We start from the raw sequence: 18,662 nt of genomic DNA, 5'->3' as shown, positions 1-18,662 counted from the left end.
TAGTGATCGCAGTCACATGTTCATGAAGTTGAGTCAGACTGAAGGAGGCAGACGGACGCAAGTAGAAGCAGATACACGTCCATCACATACACATCCATCACATCCACTCTTTTTTCTCCAAATCTAACCTTTCTTAAGTCATTTATCATCATTTATCATAATATTATCCTCAGTATCCTTTTCAGTGTAAATCCTGTATTTTCTATATTTATTCACTGATCATGTGGATGTTCATGAAAGCTCAAACTAAATTCAAAGGTTATTTTATTAAAAACACAGAAAACTGAAGAAAATGTGAATTTTCATCAGTATACGTCAAGTTGTCGATTAGTTGCAGATTTAGGTCTCAAATGGTTTTACTGTTGATGACTGAATCACCACCAGATCTCCGGTGCAGAAGGTTGAACATGTGATCAGGGTTCGGATCTGCAGCGTATTCAGAACCCTCCTGACTGCAGAACCTTTCCCACTGGTTTTCTCAATTCCGTTCCACTTGAGTGTCCGTTCAGTCTCCAGTCTAGACCGGACTAATTGAGCATCTGTGGTGTGGGTTCAGACTATTAACCATCTGTTTCTCCTCCCTCTGTCTTTACCCTCTCTCCTCCCGTTTGCAGGAGTCCACAGGACTAGTAGGATGCTGAGTGTCTTTCGTCCTCGCCACCGTTCTTCGCTCTGCTCTCAATGACCTGAGAGTTTCACCACAGCAGGAGGAACGACAAACCCAAGAGGAAGAGGAGGGCAGAAGGCCAGGGAAGGACAGAAGGACTCTACTTTTATTTTTGTTGATATTTGGTTTCCCTTTCCAAAATGGCGGCGACAGAGGCCTGTGCAGCGCCGGTGGTCCAGGAAGATGGGAAAACCCCCGAGAACAAGGCGTCGGAATCAGAGCAGTCGGCCAATAACGCCAACTCAGAGACTGTCAATAGCGAGGTCATGGATAAAGACGGTACAGCCGTCAACAGCGAGGTCGTGGATAAAGACGGTACGGCCGTTAACAGCGAGGTTGTGGATAACAAAGAGACTGTCAATAACGACACAGCGGCGGCAGAGGAAGGAGAGGGAGGAGCAGCGAGTGGGGAGGCGGCGCCGCCTCCTCAGAGCTCTGAAAACGCCGCCACTGCTGAGCCCAAGACCTCGTTTCTGGACTCCTTCCTCAACAAAAGTGGCCTGGGGAAGGTGATGGGAGGGAGGAAGAAGAAAGGAGGAGGAGAGGAGGGAGCAGCAGACGGAGGAGAGAAGGAGGGCGAAAAAGGAGGAGAGGAGGCTCCTGGAGCTGAAGGAGGAGGAGCAGAAGGAGGCGCAGAAGGAGATGCAGCCATTGAGAAAGCCCCTGAGAATGGAGAGAAGGAGGAGGAGAAGAAGGGCAAAGCGGCGGAGGCCAAGAACACCGTCAGGGACCTGATCCGGAAACCGGTGGCCAGGATCTTCTCCCATCGCAGCACCGACAAGAAGGACGGTACCGGCGCAGAACCCCAGAAACAGGTCAAGGTCCGGTCCAAGTCCCTGGACCGGTTGGAAGATCCCGAAGCACTTAACACCACCGCAGACTCCACTGTAGCAGAGGGAGGAGCAGAGGGAGGTGCAGAAGGAGGTGCAGAAGGTGAACAGAAGGCCTCGTCCTCCTCAGCAGCTACCAAACACATGAAGCGCTGGCACTCCTTCAAGAAGCTCATGGCTCAAAAGGCCCACAAGAGGAGCAGTGGAGGAGGAGAGGATGGGAAGGAGGAGGAGGGAGAAGGAGGAGGAGGAGACTCGTCCACATTAGACTCCAAGGAGTCGGGGCAGAAGAGGTGGAAGCTGAAACGTTCCTGGACTTTCCAGGGCCTGAAGAGGGACCCGTCCATGGTCGGCATCAGCGGCAAGACTAAGAGCTCCGAAAAGGAGTCAGCGGACACCTCCAAACCGGAGGAGGTGGAGGGAGGAGGAGCCGAGGGCGGGGAAGAGGCGAAGGAGGGCGGAGCAGAAGAGGCCAAGACGGAGACCGGGGAGGAAAAGGAGAAGACTGAGGGAGCGGAGGATGAAAAGACAGCGGCGGGAGGTGGGACGGTGACGCAACACGCCAATGAGATCTGGACCTCCTTCAAGAAACGCGTCATCCCCAAGTCCAAACGCGCCAACACAGAGTGTGCCCCCAGTGGTGAGGAGGACGCAACTGCAGGTGAGAGCAACACATGGAAGGTAATGAGAGGTTCAGCGTCCGGTGGCCTTCACACCTGGACCTCCACTGTTTTAGGGTTCGGTCAAATTTGGTCAAATGAAAATGACAAACAACTTGTAAATTATTATTTACAGTCAGAGCCCAAAAAATATTGTAGACATTTAGAGGAAGAACATTTAGTCATGGCTAAAAAAAGAGTGTTGATGTAAATTCAGTCCAAGCCATCTGTGAGTCATTTTAGAAACAAAGAGAATAATTGAACCCAAACCAACCAATGCACTGATATTTATCCCATAACATAAAACTCTAGTCTGACATTAGTCCTTGTTGTTTTGGATCCCAGAGCCCTGTTAGAAAAGAAACACCTGGATTCAACAGGTCCACAGACTGTGGTCCATGTGTGTTTGATCTGTGATTAAAATCTGAAACCTTCTTGTGTTCATCAGGTGAGGAGGGAACAGCTGACGAAGGCAAGGATGGGAAATCCGCCAAGGCCAAGCGCTCACATTTTGGTCGGGCAGTTTCCCTGAAAAACTTCATCCTGCGAAAGGGCAAGTCCACCAGCGTGGACATGGGCGAGGGCGCCAAGGAGGAGGAGGAGCCAGCGGAGGGCGAAGGAGCCGGAGATGCTGCAGAGGAAGGCGCCGCCGACGGCGAAACCGCCACGACGACTGGTGAGACCAACGATAAAGGCACCGAGGAGAAGACTCCCGCATCGGAGGAGGGCGGAGAGGAGGCGGAGAAGAAGACGGAGAAGACGCCGGCCGACGCCCCGGTGACCAACGGCGAGAACGGCTGCACCAATGGCACAGTGGAGGAGAACACCACACACAATCACAAGGAGGAGGAGAAGACGACGGGGAGCAGCCCTGTGAAGAAGAGCAAGGAGGGGGGAGGAGCCAAAGAGGAGGCCAACGCTAAGATCATCAACACCACGGCAACAGTGAACAGCGGTGAGTTACATCATCCCAACCAGGACTCTGAGCAGCGTCAACACAGCAGCAGCAAAGAAGGAGATGCTAACAGTAGACAACAACAAGGAGATGCTAACAGTAGACAACAACAAGGAGATGCTAACAGTAGACAACAACAAGGAGATGCTAACAGTAGACAACAACAAGGAGATGCTAACAGTAAACAACCAGCAACAGAACTAACAAACAATAATAGGAACGAAACTAACAGCAGCTGCCAAGAAACTGAGTTAGCATTAGCAGTTAGCAGGGAGGAGGGGGAGGAGTCTCCAAATAATGGAGGATGTCATGAGGAGTCATCCAACAAGGGCAATTGGGAGGAGGAGGAGGAGGAGGAGGAGGAGGAGGAAATGAGGAAGAGGGATCTCCGTGAGGCAGCGGTGGCCATCGTTCAGAATGTGATGTCAGCAGCGACTGACCAATTAGAGAGAGAGCTGAGCTTTGACAACGGAGTGAACGGGTGTGATGACAGTGATCTGAGATACTGAGCACAAACAGAAATATGGACCAGATGTACACACACACACACAGACACACACACACACACAGACACACACACACACACACACACACACACACGCTTCCAAAGATGTCCACCTGAACTGTCCTCAGAAATGACACAAAAATACTGTTTAAATGTGTTTTTAACCGCTCCGGTGTCCAGGTGAAAATATCAAACACACTTTCCACTTCCTGTTATTAAAGCTCACATTATTTTAATTCAACAGTTTTTTTGTCTGAATGTTTAAACCACAGGTGTTAAACATGCAGCCCATGTTGGGGCCTAAGCCAAAGGTTCCAATCTGGCCCCTGGGATGAATTTACAAAGTGCAAGTTAGGGCATCAAACTCAAAAATATCATAATAACCTATAAATAATGACAACACCATTTTTTTCCTCTTTGATTTAGTGCAAAAACATTAAATTATGAAAATATTTACATTAAGAAACTATCCTTTAACAATAAAATGTGAATAACCTGAACAAATATGAACAACCTGAAATGTCTACAGAAAATTAAGTACAATTTTAACAATATTTTGCCTGTTACTAAATGTTTTGTGCCATCGTAGATCTGATCTGCAGTGCACATGTAGCCTATAAATGATAAGTCGAGGTATAATATTGACAAAATTGTACTTATATGTCTTAATGGTTTTTTTTTTTCAGGTTATTCACATCCTTTTTGTTTGGATACTTTGTAAATGTAAATATTGGCATAAATGAATGTTACTTTTTCCACTAAAACAATTTGAAGTTGTCATTATTTATTGGCTGTTATGCTATTATTGTACTGGTCCAGCCCACTTCAGATTAAATTGGACTGGACTGAATGTACACCACCCCCCCCCCCCCCCCCCCCCCCCCCCAGAAGAAAATGAGTTTGACACCACTGGTTTAAATTCTGATCCATCCACTAAATCCATCCCATAATAAACAGTGTTAAATTCCTACACTAACTCCCTTCTACCAAGTGAGTACAAAATACACACTGACACATTTAACATTTGACCTAGAACCAAAAATAATAATAATATGAACCAGTGTTGGTGGGAATCACTGACAGATGACAGGAGGAACTAATAAACAAATAATAAATACAATTTATATGAAAATATTGGGGGGGGGGGGTTGCATCAAAAAATACAGTTTGTTTCTGTTACAAACATGTACTTTAAAGGGTTAAAATATGACAGTTATTTAATATTTGGTATTTTTGTTTATGGATCAAGTTGATGAAATAGAAAAAGAAAAAAGTTTTAACCAAACTGTATGAAAACCGTGTTGACGTCAGTCGGTTCCTGTGCATATTATGGGCTGTAGGTGGTTACTAGGGCCTGTATGGGTGGACAGCAACAGTCATGTGACACTGGTTTTGTTTGTGCGATGACATGAACCTGGTCTGGACGGACACTGGACAGTTACTGGACAATGAGGACAGGAGCTGCTGTTGGACTCATGGTGTTTTCTGGCACATGTTGTGTCTTTTTGAACCAAATGTTAAGAACAAAGTAAAATACACGTTAGAATAACAAACTTAAGATGGTTTACTGCATGTAGGTTGGACAGAGGTCAGTGTTGTCCCTTCAAAGACACCGTAGGTCAGTGTTGTGTCCCTTCAAAGACACCGTAGGTCAGTATTGTGTCCCTTCAAAGACACTGTAGGTCAGTGTTGTGTCCCTTCAAAGACACTGTAGGTCAGTGTTGTCCCTTCAAAGACACCGTAGGTCAGTGTTGTCCCTTCAAAGACACCGTAGGTCAGTGTTGTGTCCCTTCAAAGACACTGTAGGTCAGTGTTGTCCCTTCAAAGACACCGTAGGTCAGTGTTGTGTCCCTTCAAAGACACCGTAGGTCAGTGTTGTCCCTTCAAAGACACCGTAGGTCAGTGTTGTGTCCCTTCAAAGACACTGTAGGTCAGTGTTGTCCCTTCAAAGACACCGTAGGTCAGTGTTGTGTCCCTTCAAAGACACCGTAGGTCAGTGTTGTCCCTTCAAAGACACCGTAGGTCAGTGTTGTCCCTTCAAAGACACCGTAGGTCAGTGTTGTGTCCCTTCAAAGACACCGTAGGTCAGTATTGTGTCCCTTCAAAGACACTGTAGGTCAGTGTTGTCCCTTCAAAGACACCGTAGGTCAGTGTTGTGTCCCTTCAAAGACACCGTAGGTCAGTATTGTGTCCCTTCAAAGACACTGTAGGTCAGTGTTGTGTCCCTTCAAAGACACTGTAGGTCAGTGTTGTCCCTTCAAAGACACCGTAGGTCAGTGTTGTCCCTTCAAAGACACCGTAGGTCAGTGTTGTGTCCCTTCAAAGACACTGTAGGTCAGTGTTGTCCCTTCAAAGACACCGTAGGTCAGTGTTGTGTCCCTTCAAAGACACCGTAGGTCAGTGTTGTCCCTTCAAAGACACCGTAGGTCAGTGTTGTGTCCCTTCAAAGACACTGTAGGTCAGTGTTGTCCCTTCAAAGACACCGTAGGTCAGTGTTGTGTCCCTTCAAAGACACTGTAGGTCAGTGTTGTCCCTTCAAAGACACCGTAGGTCAGTGTTGTCCCTTCAAAGACACTGTAGGTCAGTGTTGTCCCTTCAAAGACACCGTAGGTCAGTGTTGTCCCTTCAAAGACACTGTAGGTCAGTGTTGTCCCTTCAAAGACACCGTAGGTCAGTGTTGTCCCTTCAAAGACACCGTAGGTCAGTGTTGTCCCTTCAAAGACACCGTAGGTCAGTGTTGTCCCTTCAAAGACACCGTAGGTCAGTGTTGTGTCCTTTCAAAGACACCGTAGGTCAGTATTGTGTCCCTTCAAAGACACCGTAGGTCAGTATTGTGTCCCTTCAAAGACACCGTAGGTCAGTGTTGTGTCCTTTCAAAGACACCGTAGGTCAGTATTGTGTCCCTTCAAAGACACCGTAGGTCAGTATTGTGTCCCTTCAAAGACACCGTAGGTCAGTGTTGTCCTTTCAAAGACACCGTAGGTCAGTGTCTGTCCACTTCCTGTCCATGATCTTTGAGGTCAAAGCACATGGGACACAGACCCTTCAGTGGTTTATTGGACATAGACGTGTCACAAATGTCTTCTGTTTGATTTTGACCCTTGGAAATCAAAACTATTCTGGACATTAGATTGAAATCATGTAAATATACAAAAGACGCTGATTTGATTTTAGTAGCAATAGAACAACAATGTCTTCCAAATGGGGACTTACCTCAGGGAAATAAAGAAAAAGGAGCTTGTTATGGAAATGTCATTTATGTTGATTTTGTCAGTTACTTTGATCGTTTTAGTTGTTTTGGTTGATATTGTTGATTATTTTGGTCAGTTTGGATGATTTTACTGAGTATTTTGGTTGTTTTGGTTGATTTTGTCGATTATTTTGATAATTTTTGGTTGATTTTGTTGATTATTCTGGTCATTTTTATTCATTTTGTTCATTAACTTTTTGAAGCCTTTCCTTTCTATTGAATATTGGTTTCATTTGGTTGGATGGTGATTGTAACAGGTGAGCTTTACCTTCACATTCAACTTGTGATTGTGACCTTTGACCTTTCTGGCCTCACCGCTGCCTCTCACCAGCTGAGATGACATAGCTAGCTTTGTTTTCACTGTAGGAGAGGAAAGACGGTTTAGCTGACGTCAGTGGATTAGTGTTAAAATCAAAGAGTCCCTGGTCCTGGTCCTGGTCCTGGACCAGATTAACTAGTCTCTATGAGTCTATGACTCTACTCTGGGAAAAGAAAAAACCCACAGGTAGAAAAGTACATGACAAATGACATCCTGTACAGGTGTGTGTGGGAGGGGCCAGGATGGAGGGCGGGGCTACGATATTCAATGTCACACAGGAAACAAAAGGCACAAACACTCACGTGTGGGATGGGATGAAATACTGAAATAATAATAAAATCCTATACAATGTGATGACACATACTGATTTACTCTGTGTCCATCAGTCTGTGGACCCGTTGAGTCCAGGTGTTTGTGTTCTAACAGGGTCTGGGATCCAAAACTATAAGGACTAATGTCAGAATAGAGTTTTATATTATGGGATAGATATCCTATTGATTATTAATATTGATGTTTGTGTGTGTGATCCTCATGAACAGGACATCTAACAGCTGGAGACATGATGTGTCCACAGATTTATGTCCACAGAGTTCAGAAACATCAGTATTTGACTGGAGTTTAATGGTAGATGTTTCTTCCTCAGTCAGATGTGATGACAGTCGATGGAAATGATTATTTACAGTCAGAACAGGAAAAATACTAGAGACATTTAGAGGAAGAACAGTGAAAATCAGAGTCAGAGTGAAAATAAATTCAGTCCAAACCATTTGTGAGTCATTTTAGAAACAAAGATAAGAAAAGCACTCGGACAGTGCAGACCTCTGCCAAGACAGGACCCCCCCCCCCCGATCGCCACCAAAATTTAATAATTTCTACCTTGTGCCAGTATCAACATTTCTGAAAATTTCATGAAAATCCATCCATAACTTTTTCAGTTATCTTGCTAACTAACTAACAAACAAACACGGACACAAACACAAAAAGCAAAGTGATCACAGTACCTCCTGGTGGAGGTAATAATTGAACCCAAACGAACTAATGCACTGATATCCATCCCATAATCTAAAACTCTATTCTGACATTAGTCCTTATAGTTTTGGATCCCGGAGCCCTGTTAGAACACAAACACCTGGATTCAACGGGTCCACAGACTGATGGACATTTAGTGAATATTTATTATGGAAATGTTTTGTTGTTGTTGTTGTTGTTGTTGTTGTTGTTTGCTTTGTGTTCATCCTTAACACAAATTAATGTACTAACTCATCTAGTAAGAATTCAATAATTCAGAGACAAACATGACTAAACCACTAAACACACATACAGTAACCCTTTTATATGACTGTTATTATTATTATTATTATTATTATTATTATTATTATTATTATTATTATTATTATTATCATCATCCTTTTTCTAAGACATATTTTTTAATACATTTTTTCTGTTATCATTTACCAGACAAAAAGGCGGAAAACGTGTGAGGCCACACAAAGAGGATTAGAACTGCCCGGGATTCGCTGAGCAAGGAGCTCTGAGCCCTCCCCTAACTCCTCCTCCAACTCCTCCTCCTCCTCTTCCTCCCTTCATTCCTCCTCCTCCTCCTGAATAAACAGAGTAATCACATGTTATCAGATCACCACGGTGAGAGAGAAAGAAAGAGAGAAAGAGATGCAATTTATGTAGACGAGAATAATAATAATAATTACTCAGAAAGCAATAATTCAAGGCCCTGTTTTTCATATTTCATCTAATCATCCCTTCATCCACCTCCGTCCAACACATGCACACATGACAACATTCAGTGGTTTAGTTTTTATTATTTTCTTTGCTTGTCTGTGAGATTTTATATTGTCTATGACAGAAAAGTAAAGGCAGAAATGTAAAAAAAAAAAACAAAAAACAACAAAACATCTTCTTCTCCTTCTCCTTCTTCTTTTTTTTTAATTTTTGTTAATTTTTAATTTTATTTTTTTTAATTTTTATTTATTTTTTTTATTTCTTCTTCTTCTTCTTCTTCTTCTCTCTGTCTCTGCCGACTCCTTATTGGTGGATTTGAAGAACAAAAAAAGAACAAAAAAACGGGGGGGGGGGGGGGGGGGGACTGTTAGTTTTCTATCAACTGCCATTTTTGGTTTGTAGTAACCCCGCCCCCTGACCCGCTTCGCCCCGCCCCCGGCCCCGCCCCCTGTCCGTCCGTCCGTCCCAGTAGATCTTTGACAGTACAGCTCCAGTATATAAACTGCCCTGAGGACTGCCACTTCCCAACCAATACTGCAATGTCTTCAGCTGTGTGTGTTTAATGTTTTTAGACTGTTATATTGTGTACAGGAGTAAAAAAAAAAAAAAAGAAAAAGACAAAAAAAAGATAAAAATTGAAAAAGAAGTTGAATCACCATCAAATACTACAAGTCAAAATATTTTTTTTTTCTTTCTCCTGTTTGCTTTGGATTTTTTTTTTTTTGTCTTTCCTGTTTTATTTTTTAAAAACACATCTTCTCACTGTTACCGCAGTCTGATGATATGCTGTAATTAAAAAAAATAAAATAATAATAATAATGATGTTTTGTTGGTCCAAGTTTTCACATGTCCTCTAGAAAATTGTCAAGAATAAATAGTACAATAAAGACTAAAATCTAACAACTAAACTGAGTCACAGCGTCTTTATTTGATCTGGATGATGGAGGGGTTCCCATGGAAACAGGTGAGTGGGCGGGGCTTTTGGCAATGGGACATCAGCCGGCGCTCATTAATCTGTGTGGAGACAGGTGGGGGGGGGGGAGTGGGCGGGGCTTTGAGCTGGAACCTGATTGGACGTTCATTAATCTGTGTATTGATAATCTCATCCCTTTACGTAATAGTGGAATAATACAAGATTTGTTTGTATTAAAGTGCATGTGTATATTATCTGCTGTTTCATGTCCATATGTCCATGTGTCCAAAGGACTGTCCTCCAGTGTCTGAGTGCATCTCATACTGATGGGGGACAGACACAGGGTTTGTGTGAAAAGGACCAAAATAATCAATGAAAAGGACCAAAATAATCAATGAAAATGACCAAAATAATCAATGAAAATGACCAAAATAATCAACAAAAATGACCAAAATAATTAATGAAAATGACCAAAATAATCAATGAAAATGACCAAAATAATCAACAAAAATGACCAAAATAATCAATAAAAAGGACCAAAATAATCAATAAAAAGGACCAAAATAATCAATGAAAATGACCAAAATAATCAATGAAAATGACCAAAATAATCAATGAAAATGACCAAAATAATCAACAAAAATGACCAAAATAATCAATGAAAATGACCAAAATAATCAATGAAAATGACCAAAATAATCAACAAAAATGACCAAAATAATTAATGAAAATGATCAAAATAATCAACAAAAAAAGATCAAAATAATTAACAAAAATGACCAAAATAATTAATGAAAATGACCAAAATAATCAATGAAAATGACCAAAATAATCAACAAAAATGACCAAAATAATTAATGAAAATGATCAAAATAATCAACAAAAAAGATCAAAATAATTAACAAAAATGACCAAAATAATTAACAAAAATGATCCAAATAATTAATGAAAATGATCTAAAATAATTAACAAAAATGACCAAAATAATGAACAAAAATGACCAAAATAATTAATGAAAATGATCAAAATAATTAACAAAAAAGATCCAAATAATTAGCAAAAATGACCAAAATAATGAACAAAAATGATCAAAATAATTAACAACAATGAGCAAAATGCTGTGGGGGTGGGGGGCATGACAGAATCATGGGTCCAGTTGTCCCAGTGTGTGTGTGTGTGTGTGTGTGGGGGGGGGGGGGGGGGGGCTCAATGGATACAGGTTAGAAGTTCTGATAATTTTGGTGAAACTTCAGAGTCACTACATTTTTTCCAGTATTTTCTCCACTAAATTTTTTTCCTGGTATTTCTTCCCAACTAAATTTTTTTCTAGTTTTTTTTCCCCACTTCCTTTTTTCTGGTATTTTTCTTTAACACTAAATTTTTGTCCAGTTTTTTCCCCAGTGAATTTTTTCCTTTTTTTTAGGGGGGGGGGGGGGGGGGGGGGGGGGCTCACTAAATTTTTTCCTGTTCTTTTCCTCCACTAAAAAATTTTTCCTGGTATTTCTTCCCCACTAATTATTTTCCAAGTTTTTTTCCCACTAAACTTTTCCTGTTTTTTTTTTTTCCTACAGAACAAACATGACAAATTAATGGCCCAGTATTCCGGGGGGGGGGGCAGTGGATACAGGTTAGGAGTTGCGATGATTTCGTGGAAGCTTTGGAGTAAAAGAGGCCGAGAATATTAGAACAAGTTCAGAATGGAAGAGGTGGACCCGGTGGACCAGGTGGACCCGGTGGACCCTGTGTGTGTCCCACAGACGGTCCACGGTCCTCATATTGGACACGAACAGGAATAATCCCACATGTCTGTCCAGTCCAGTGGTGATAATTCTCTCCTGTCAGTTGAAATCGGCAGCATAATGTCCTACTGTCAAATCTGAGGGATTATGGTAATACCACTATAATGACACACACACACACACACACACACACAGGCATACACAGACATACATACACACCTACACACACACACACACACACACACACACATTAACCCATGTTGTTATTTTAATGTTCCTTTTTTTTTTTTTTAAACTTAGTTTAGTTTAGTTTTTTTTCTTTCTGTCTTTCTTTGTTTCAAATTTTTTTCTTAATTTTATGGATCACTTTATCTTATGTTTTTTTTAAATTTATTATGTTGTTATTTTATATTTCATTTTAATTAATTTTTTGGTTAATTTTTCAAAAAAGTATTTGTTCATTTTTTTAAACAAATATTTTGTTAATTTTATTGATCACTTTGGCTGTCTTATTCATTTTGTTGCTTATTTTATTTATTTCTATTTAATTTTGGCAAATTTTCTGTTAATTTAAAAAAAAAAAATTATTTATTAATTTATACATTTCTTTTATTCAATTTTTCATTTTATTGATGATTTTGGCTGTTTTTATTCATGTTGTTGCTAATTTCAATTTCAATTTTTTTTTTTACTTAATTTAGTAAATTTTTTGCTTATTTTTTTCATGTTATTTTTAATCTTGTAATTTTTTTTTTTGGTAATTTTTTGTTAATTTATTAATCACTTTGGCTGTTTTTGATATTTTTTTTGCTCATTTTATTCTTGTGTTTCATTTTAGTTATTTTTTAATTATTTGTTAATTTTTTAAAATCAATTGAGTCTCTTTTTTTGATGATTTTGGATATTTCTATTCATGCTGTTGCATATTTTAATCATTTTTTAAAATTTAATTTAGTAACTTTTTTGCTTATTTTTTCAATTTTATTTATTATTTTGTAATTTTGTAGTAATTTGAGTGACTTTTATTAATCACTTTGGCTGTTTTTATTCATGTTGTTGCTTACTCTATTCTTTTGTGCTTCATTTTGACTCTATTACTTGGCTGTTTTTTCACATTATCATTTTTTTATTGTTTTGTTTTTTGAATTATTATTATTTAGTGTGTCCATCTACCCGCATTGTTATCGTATTCATCCACAGTTGCCTAAAAATTTAGCTCAAACCTTGTGTTTCTTTTGGTGAACGTTCATGATTTGATGGAATTTCTTGGACAATAAAAGTGACTCTGCAGAATAACTGTGCACAGTTTATATATTAAAATCAAACTCCAGTGGAATAAAGCTCACGTGTCAGTCAACGGAGTTCATCATCTCGTTAACGGTGACCTTTGACCTCTGCAGCTTTAATCAAATCAAACATTTACAGCCCGATCGACCAACACGACGGATATGATGACCATGTACCTGACTGGCTTGAATTTATGAAGGTATTGACGAGGGGCGTGAGGTCGATGGCGCCCAGGTTGACATGCTCCACCGGGGATTCTGGGAAATAGAAGCAGAGGGCGGGGTTTAATCAGCGTGATGGAACGGGCAGGATCATCAGAGTTCTGAAAATGACAAACTGAAGGCGGAGCCACTGGTCTGACAGGCCTTCAAACACATACGACGTCCGCATGGTCTGGAGTTTCAGATTGGATCAGCGCCGTCCTCTGACGACGGGACGACTCCTCACATTCAAACTTTAACCATTAAATCACTGACAGAAAATTCCAGTTCTTTCAAACTGGAGCCTTTATCGGTCCTTTGGAAAAACCCAAAATGAATGAGTTTGATGTTTGTACCATATTTGATCCATCTGGTCTCAATGCTCAAAAATTATTCTTTCTGACAAAAAAACCCATAACATAACACAAACATGTCGAACAAACTGTTAATTCCTTTTCTAAATGGACAAAGTTCTTCCTCCTTCCTCATGAATGAAAGACTTGTAGTGCCACTGGAAAGGCCTCTGCTGAACGAACTCCTCCCCCTGGTGGATTATCTGTGTATTACATGTATTTAATTGTAATCATCAGGTTTTTTAAAAATATATATCAATCTGAAAAACCCGAACGAGTCTTTATTTATGGCGTTGGAACGTCCCAAATCACAGTTTAAACAGTTTTGGAATTATGTCCACAATGTCCATTTTTGGTGGTCTTACTACAGACTTACTAAAAAAAAAAAAACATTTTTTGGAAAATGTTGCTGACGATCAAAATATGGTTTAAATCAACCTGAAAAACCCCAGAGAGTCTTTATTTATGGCTTTGGAATGTCCGAAATCACAATTTAAATAGTTTTGGAATCATGTCCTAAATGTCCATTTTTGGCAGTTTTACTATTGTCTTACTAAAAAACATTTTTGGAACATGTTGTGATTATCAAAAAAATGGTTGAAATCAACCTGAAAAACCAAACGAAGTCTTTATTTATGGCTTTGGAATGTCCTGAATCACTATTTAAACATTTTTTGGAATCATGTCCTAAATGACCATTTTTGGTGGTCTTCCTATAGTCTTACTAAAAAATTAAATTTTTGTGGAAAATGTTGCAGACGATCAAGAATATGGTTTAAATCAACCTGAAAAACCATAGGGAGTCTTTATTTATGGCTTTGGAACGTCCTAAATCACAATTTAAACAGTTTTGGATTTATGCCCAAATTGTCCATTTTTGGTGGTCTTACTATAGTCTTACTAAAAAAAATTTTTTTTTTGAAAAATGTCGGTTACCATCAAAAAAGATGGTTTAAATCAACGTGAAAAACCCTAGCAAATCTTTATTTATGGCTTTGGAATGTCCTAAATCAGAATTTAAAAAGGTTTGGAATCATGTCCAAAATGTCCATTTTTGGTGATCTTATAGTCTTATACATATATATATATATATATATATATATATATATATATATATATATATATATATATAGTCTTACTAAAAAAATAGGCTCATAGTCTTACTAAAAAAAAAAAAAAAAATTTTTGGAAAATGTTGCTGACGATCAAAAATATGGTTTATATTAATCTGAAAATCCCTAGGGAGTCTTTATTTTTGACGTTGGAACGTCCTAAATCAAAATTTAAATAGTTTTGGAATCTTGTCCAAAATGTCCATTTTTGGTGTTATTACTATACTTTTACTAAAACATAATTTTTTTTCAGAAAATGTTGCTGACGATCAAAAATATGGTTTAAATCAACTTGAAAAACCCTAGCAAGTCTTTATTTTTGACGTTGGAACATCCTAAATCACAGTTTAAACATTTTTGAAATCATGTCATAAATGTCCATTTTTGGTCGTCTTACTATAGTCTTACTAAAAAAAAATAAATAAATTTTGGAACATGTTGCTGACATTCAAAAATGTGGTTTCAATCAACCTGAAAATCCCTAGGGATTCTTTATTTTTGACACTCGAACGTACTAAATCACAATTTAAACAGTTTTGGAATCTTGTCCTGAAAGTCCATTTTTGGTGATCTTACTAAAACATAAATTTTTTTTGGAAAATGTTGCTGACGATCAAAAATATGGTTTAAATCAACTTGAAAAACCCTAGCAAGTCTTTATTTATGGGTTTGGATCGTACTAAGTCACAATTTAAACAGTTCTGGAATCATGTCCAAAATGTCCATTTTTTGTGGTCTTACTAAAGTCTTACTAAAACAAAAAAAACATGTTTGGAAAATGTGGCTGACGTTCAAAAATATGGTTTCAATCAACCTGAAAATCCCTAGGGAGTCTTTTTTTTTTTTTTTACATTGGAACGTACTAAATCACAATTTAAACAGTTTTGGAATCATGTCCAAAATTTCCATTTTTGGTGGTCTTACTATAGTCTTACTAAAAAAAATATTTTGGAACATGTAACGATAAAAAATATGGTTTAAATCAACCCGAAAATCCCTTGGGAGTCTTTATTTTTGACGTTGGAACGTACTAAATCACAATTTAAACAGTTTTGGAATCATGTCCTAAATGTCCATTTTTGGTGGTCTTACTAAAACATACATTTTTTTTGAAAATGTTGCTGACGATCAAAAATATGGTTTAAATCAACATGAAAAACCCTAGCAAGTCTTTATTTATGGGTTTGGATCGTCCTAAATCACAGTTTAAACAGTTTTGGAATCATGTCCTAAATGTCCATTTTTGGTGGTCTTAGTATAGTCTTACTAAAAAAAAATTTTGGAACATGTTGTGACGATCAAAAATATGGTTTAAATCAACCCGAAAATCCCTAGGGAGTCTTTCTTTTTGACGTTGGAACGTCCTAAATCACAGTTTAAACATTTTTGGAATCATGTCCTAAATGTCCTTTTTTGGAGGTCTTACTACAGTCTTACTAAAACACAACATGTTTGGAAAATGTTGCTGACGATCAAAAATATAGTTTCAATCAACCTGAAAATCCATAGGGAGTCTTTATTTTTGACGTTGGAACGTCCTAAATCACAGTTTAAACATTTTTGGAATCATGTCCTTAATTTCCATTTTTGGTCGTCTTACTATAGTCTTACTAAAAAAAAACCTTTTTCCAAAAATTTTGATGACGATCAAAAAATGGTTTAAATCAACCTGAAAAACCCTAGCAAGTCTTTATTTATGGGTTTGGATCGTCCTAAATCACAATTTAAACAGTTCTGGAATCATGTCCAAAATGTCCATTTTTGGTCGTCTTACTAAAGTCTTACTAAAAAAAAAAAAAACATGTTTGGAAAATGTTGCTGACGTTCAAAAATATGGTTTCAATCAACCTGAAAATCCCTAGGGAGTCTTTATTTTTGATGTTGGAACGTACTAAATCACAATTTAAACAGTTTTGGAATCATGTCCTAAATGTCCATTTTTTGAGGTCTTACTATATAGTCTTACTAAAAAAACACATTTTTTCAAAAAATTTTGGTGACGATCAAAAAATGATTTAAATCAACCTGAAAAACCCCAGCAAGTCTTTATTTACGTCTTTGGAATTTCCTCATTCACAATTTAACCAATTCTGGAATCATGTCCAAAATGTCCATTTTTGGTGGTCTTACTATAGTCTTACTAAAACATAAATTTTTTTTGGAAAATGTTGCTGATGATCAAAAATATGGTTTAAATAAACTTGAAAAACCCTAGCAAGTCTTTATTTATGGGTTTGGATCGTCCTAAATCACAGTTTAAACAGTCTTGGAATCATGTACTAAATGTCCATTTTTGGTGGTCTTACTACAGTCTTACTAAAAAAAATTTTTTGGAACATGTTGTGATGATAAAAAATATGGTTTAAATCAACCTGAAAATCCCTAGGGAGTCTATATTTTTGACGTTAGAATGTCCTAAATCACAGTTTAAACATTTTTGGAATCATGTCCTAAATGTCCATTTTTGGTCGTCTTACTATAGTCTTACTAAAAAAAAAAAAAGTTTGGAAAATGTTGCTGATGATCAAAAAATGGTTTAAATAAACCTGAAAAACCCCAGCAAGTCTTTATTTATGGCTTTGGAATGTCCTAAATCAGAATTTAAACAGTTCTGGAATCATGTCCAAAATGTCCATTTTTGGTCGTCTTACTAAAGTCTTACTAAAAAAAAAAAAATGTTTGGAAAATATTGCTGGCGTTCAAAAATATGGTTTCAATCAACCTGAAAATCCCTAGGGAGTCTTTTTTTTTACGTTGGAACGTACTAAATCACAATTTAAACATTTTTGGAATCATGTCCTAAATGTCCATTTTTGGTGGTCTTACTATAGTCTTACTAAAACATAAATTTTTTTTGGAAAATGTTGCTGATGATCAAAAATATGGTTTAAATAAACTTGAAAAACCCTAGCAAGTCTTTATTTTTGGGTTTGGATCGTCCTAAATCACAGTTTAAACAGTTTTGGAATCATGTCCTAAATGTCCATTTTTGGTGGTCTTACTACAGTCTTACTAAAAAAAATTTTTTGGAACATGTTGTGATGATCAAAAATATGGTTTAAATCAACCTGAAAATCCCTAGGGAGTCTATATTTTTGACGTTAGAATGTCCTAAATCACAGTTTAAACATTTTTGGAATCATGTCCTAAATGTCCATTTTTGGTCGTCTTTCTATAGTCTTACTAAAAAAAAAAAAAAATGTTTGGAAAATGTTGCTGATGATTAAAAAATGGTTTAAATAAACCTGAAAAACCCCAGCAAGTCTTTATTTATGGCTTTGGAATGTCCTAAATCAGAATTTAAACAGTTCTGGAATCATGTCCAAAATGTCCATTTTTGGTTGTCTTACTAAAGTCTTACTAAAAAAAAAAAAAATGTTTGGAAAATATTGCTGGCGTTCAAAAATATGGTTTCAATCAACCTGAAAATCCCTAGGGAGTCTTTTTTTTTGACGTTGGAACGTACTAAATCACAATTTAAACATTTTTGGAATCATGTCCTAAATGTCCATTTTTTGTGGTCTTACTATAGTCTTACTAAAAAAAATTTTTTGGAACATGTTGTGATGATCAAAAATATGGTTTAAATCAACCTGAAAATCCCTAGGGAGTCTATATTTTTGACGTTAGAATTTCCTAAATCACAATTTAAACAGTTCTGGAATCATGTCCTAAATGTCCATTTTTGGTGGTCTTACTATAGTCTTACTAAAACCTAAATTTTTTTTGGAAAATGTTGCTGATGATCAAAAATATGGTTTAAATAAACTTGAAAAACCCTAGCAAGTCTTTATTTATGGGTTTGGATCATCCTAAATCACAGTTTAAACAGTTTTGGAATCATGTCCTAAATGTCCATTTTTGGTGGTCTTACTACAGTCTTACTAAAAAAAATTTTTTGGAACATGTTGTGATGATCAAAAATATGGTTTAAATCAACCTGAAAATCCCTAGGGAGTCTATATTTTTGACGTTAGAATGTCCTAAATCACAGTTTAAACATTTTTGGAATCATGTCCTAAATGTCCATTTTTGGTCGTCTTACTATAGTCTTACTAAAAAAAAAAAATGTTTGGAAAATGTTTCTGATGATCAAAAAATGGTTTAAATAAACCTGAAAAACCCCAGCAAGTCTT

The 18,662-nt window shown here is 37.8% G+C and overlaps 1 protein-coding gene and 1 long non-coding RNA gene across 8 annotated transcripts in view; both read left to right on the top strand.

Annotated features, from left to right (window-relative positions):
* Positions 1-9,066, top strand: part of LOC115431260 (dentin matrix acidic phosphoprotein 1) — a 32,416-nt gene extending 23,350 nt beyond the window's left edge. Inside the window, exons 2-5 of one of the 4 annotated variants that reach the window (XM_030151511.1) lie at positions 615-930; positions 967-2,158; positions 2,605-3,111; positions 8,644-9,066. In XM_030151511.1, coding sequence (XP_030007371.1) covers positions 808-930; positions 967-2,158; positions 2,605-3,111; positions 8,644-8,666 — 1,845 coding nt within the window. In that variant the 5' untranslated portion in view covers positions 615-807 and the 3' untranslated portion in view covers positions 8,667-9,066. Of the gene's footprint in view, positions 1-614; positions 2,159-2,604; positions 3,112-8,643 lie in introns of all 4 variants that reach the window. The other 3 variants (XM_030151512.1, XM_030151510.1, XM_030151509.1) reach the window with 3 other exon arrangements.
* Positions 5,210-6,646, top strand: LOC115431279 (uncharacterized). Of its 4 annotated transcripts, XR_003937064.1 has the most exons (4): positions 5,210-5,762; positions 5,859-5,918; positions 5,951-6,042; positions 6,137-6,638. It is a non-coding gene; the product is annotated as an uncharacterized LOC115431279 (long non-coding RNA). The 4 variants fall into 4 exon arrangements; XR_003937063.1 differs by having other exon boundaries at positions 5,859-6,104; positions 6,137-6,646; XR_003937065.1 differs by having other exon boundaries at positions 5,210-5,668; positions 5,859-6,042; positions 6,137-6,640.
* Positions 9,067-18,662: the final 9,596 nt, after the last annotated feature.

Source organism: Sphaeramia orbicularis, chromosome 13, assembly GCF_902148855.1.
Source record: "Sphaeramia orbicularis chromosome 13, fSphaOr1.1, whole genome shotgun sequence".
NCBI lineage: Eukaryota > Metazoa > Chordata > Actinopteri > Kurtiformes > Apogonidae > Sphaeramia > Sphaeramia orbicularis.
Note: the sequence above shows the minus strand (reverse complement) of the source record. Positions and strands in the feature narration are given on the sequence as shown.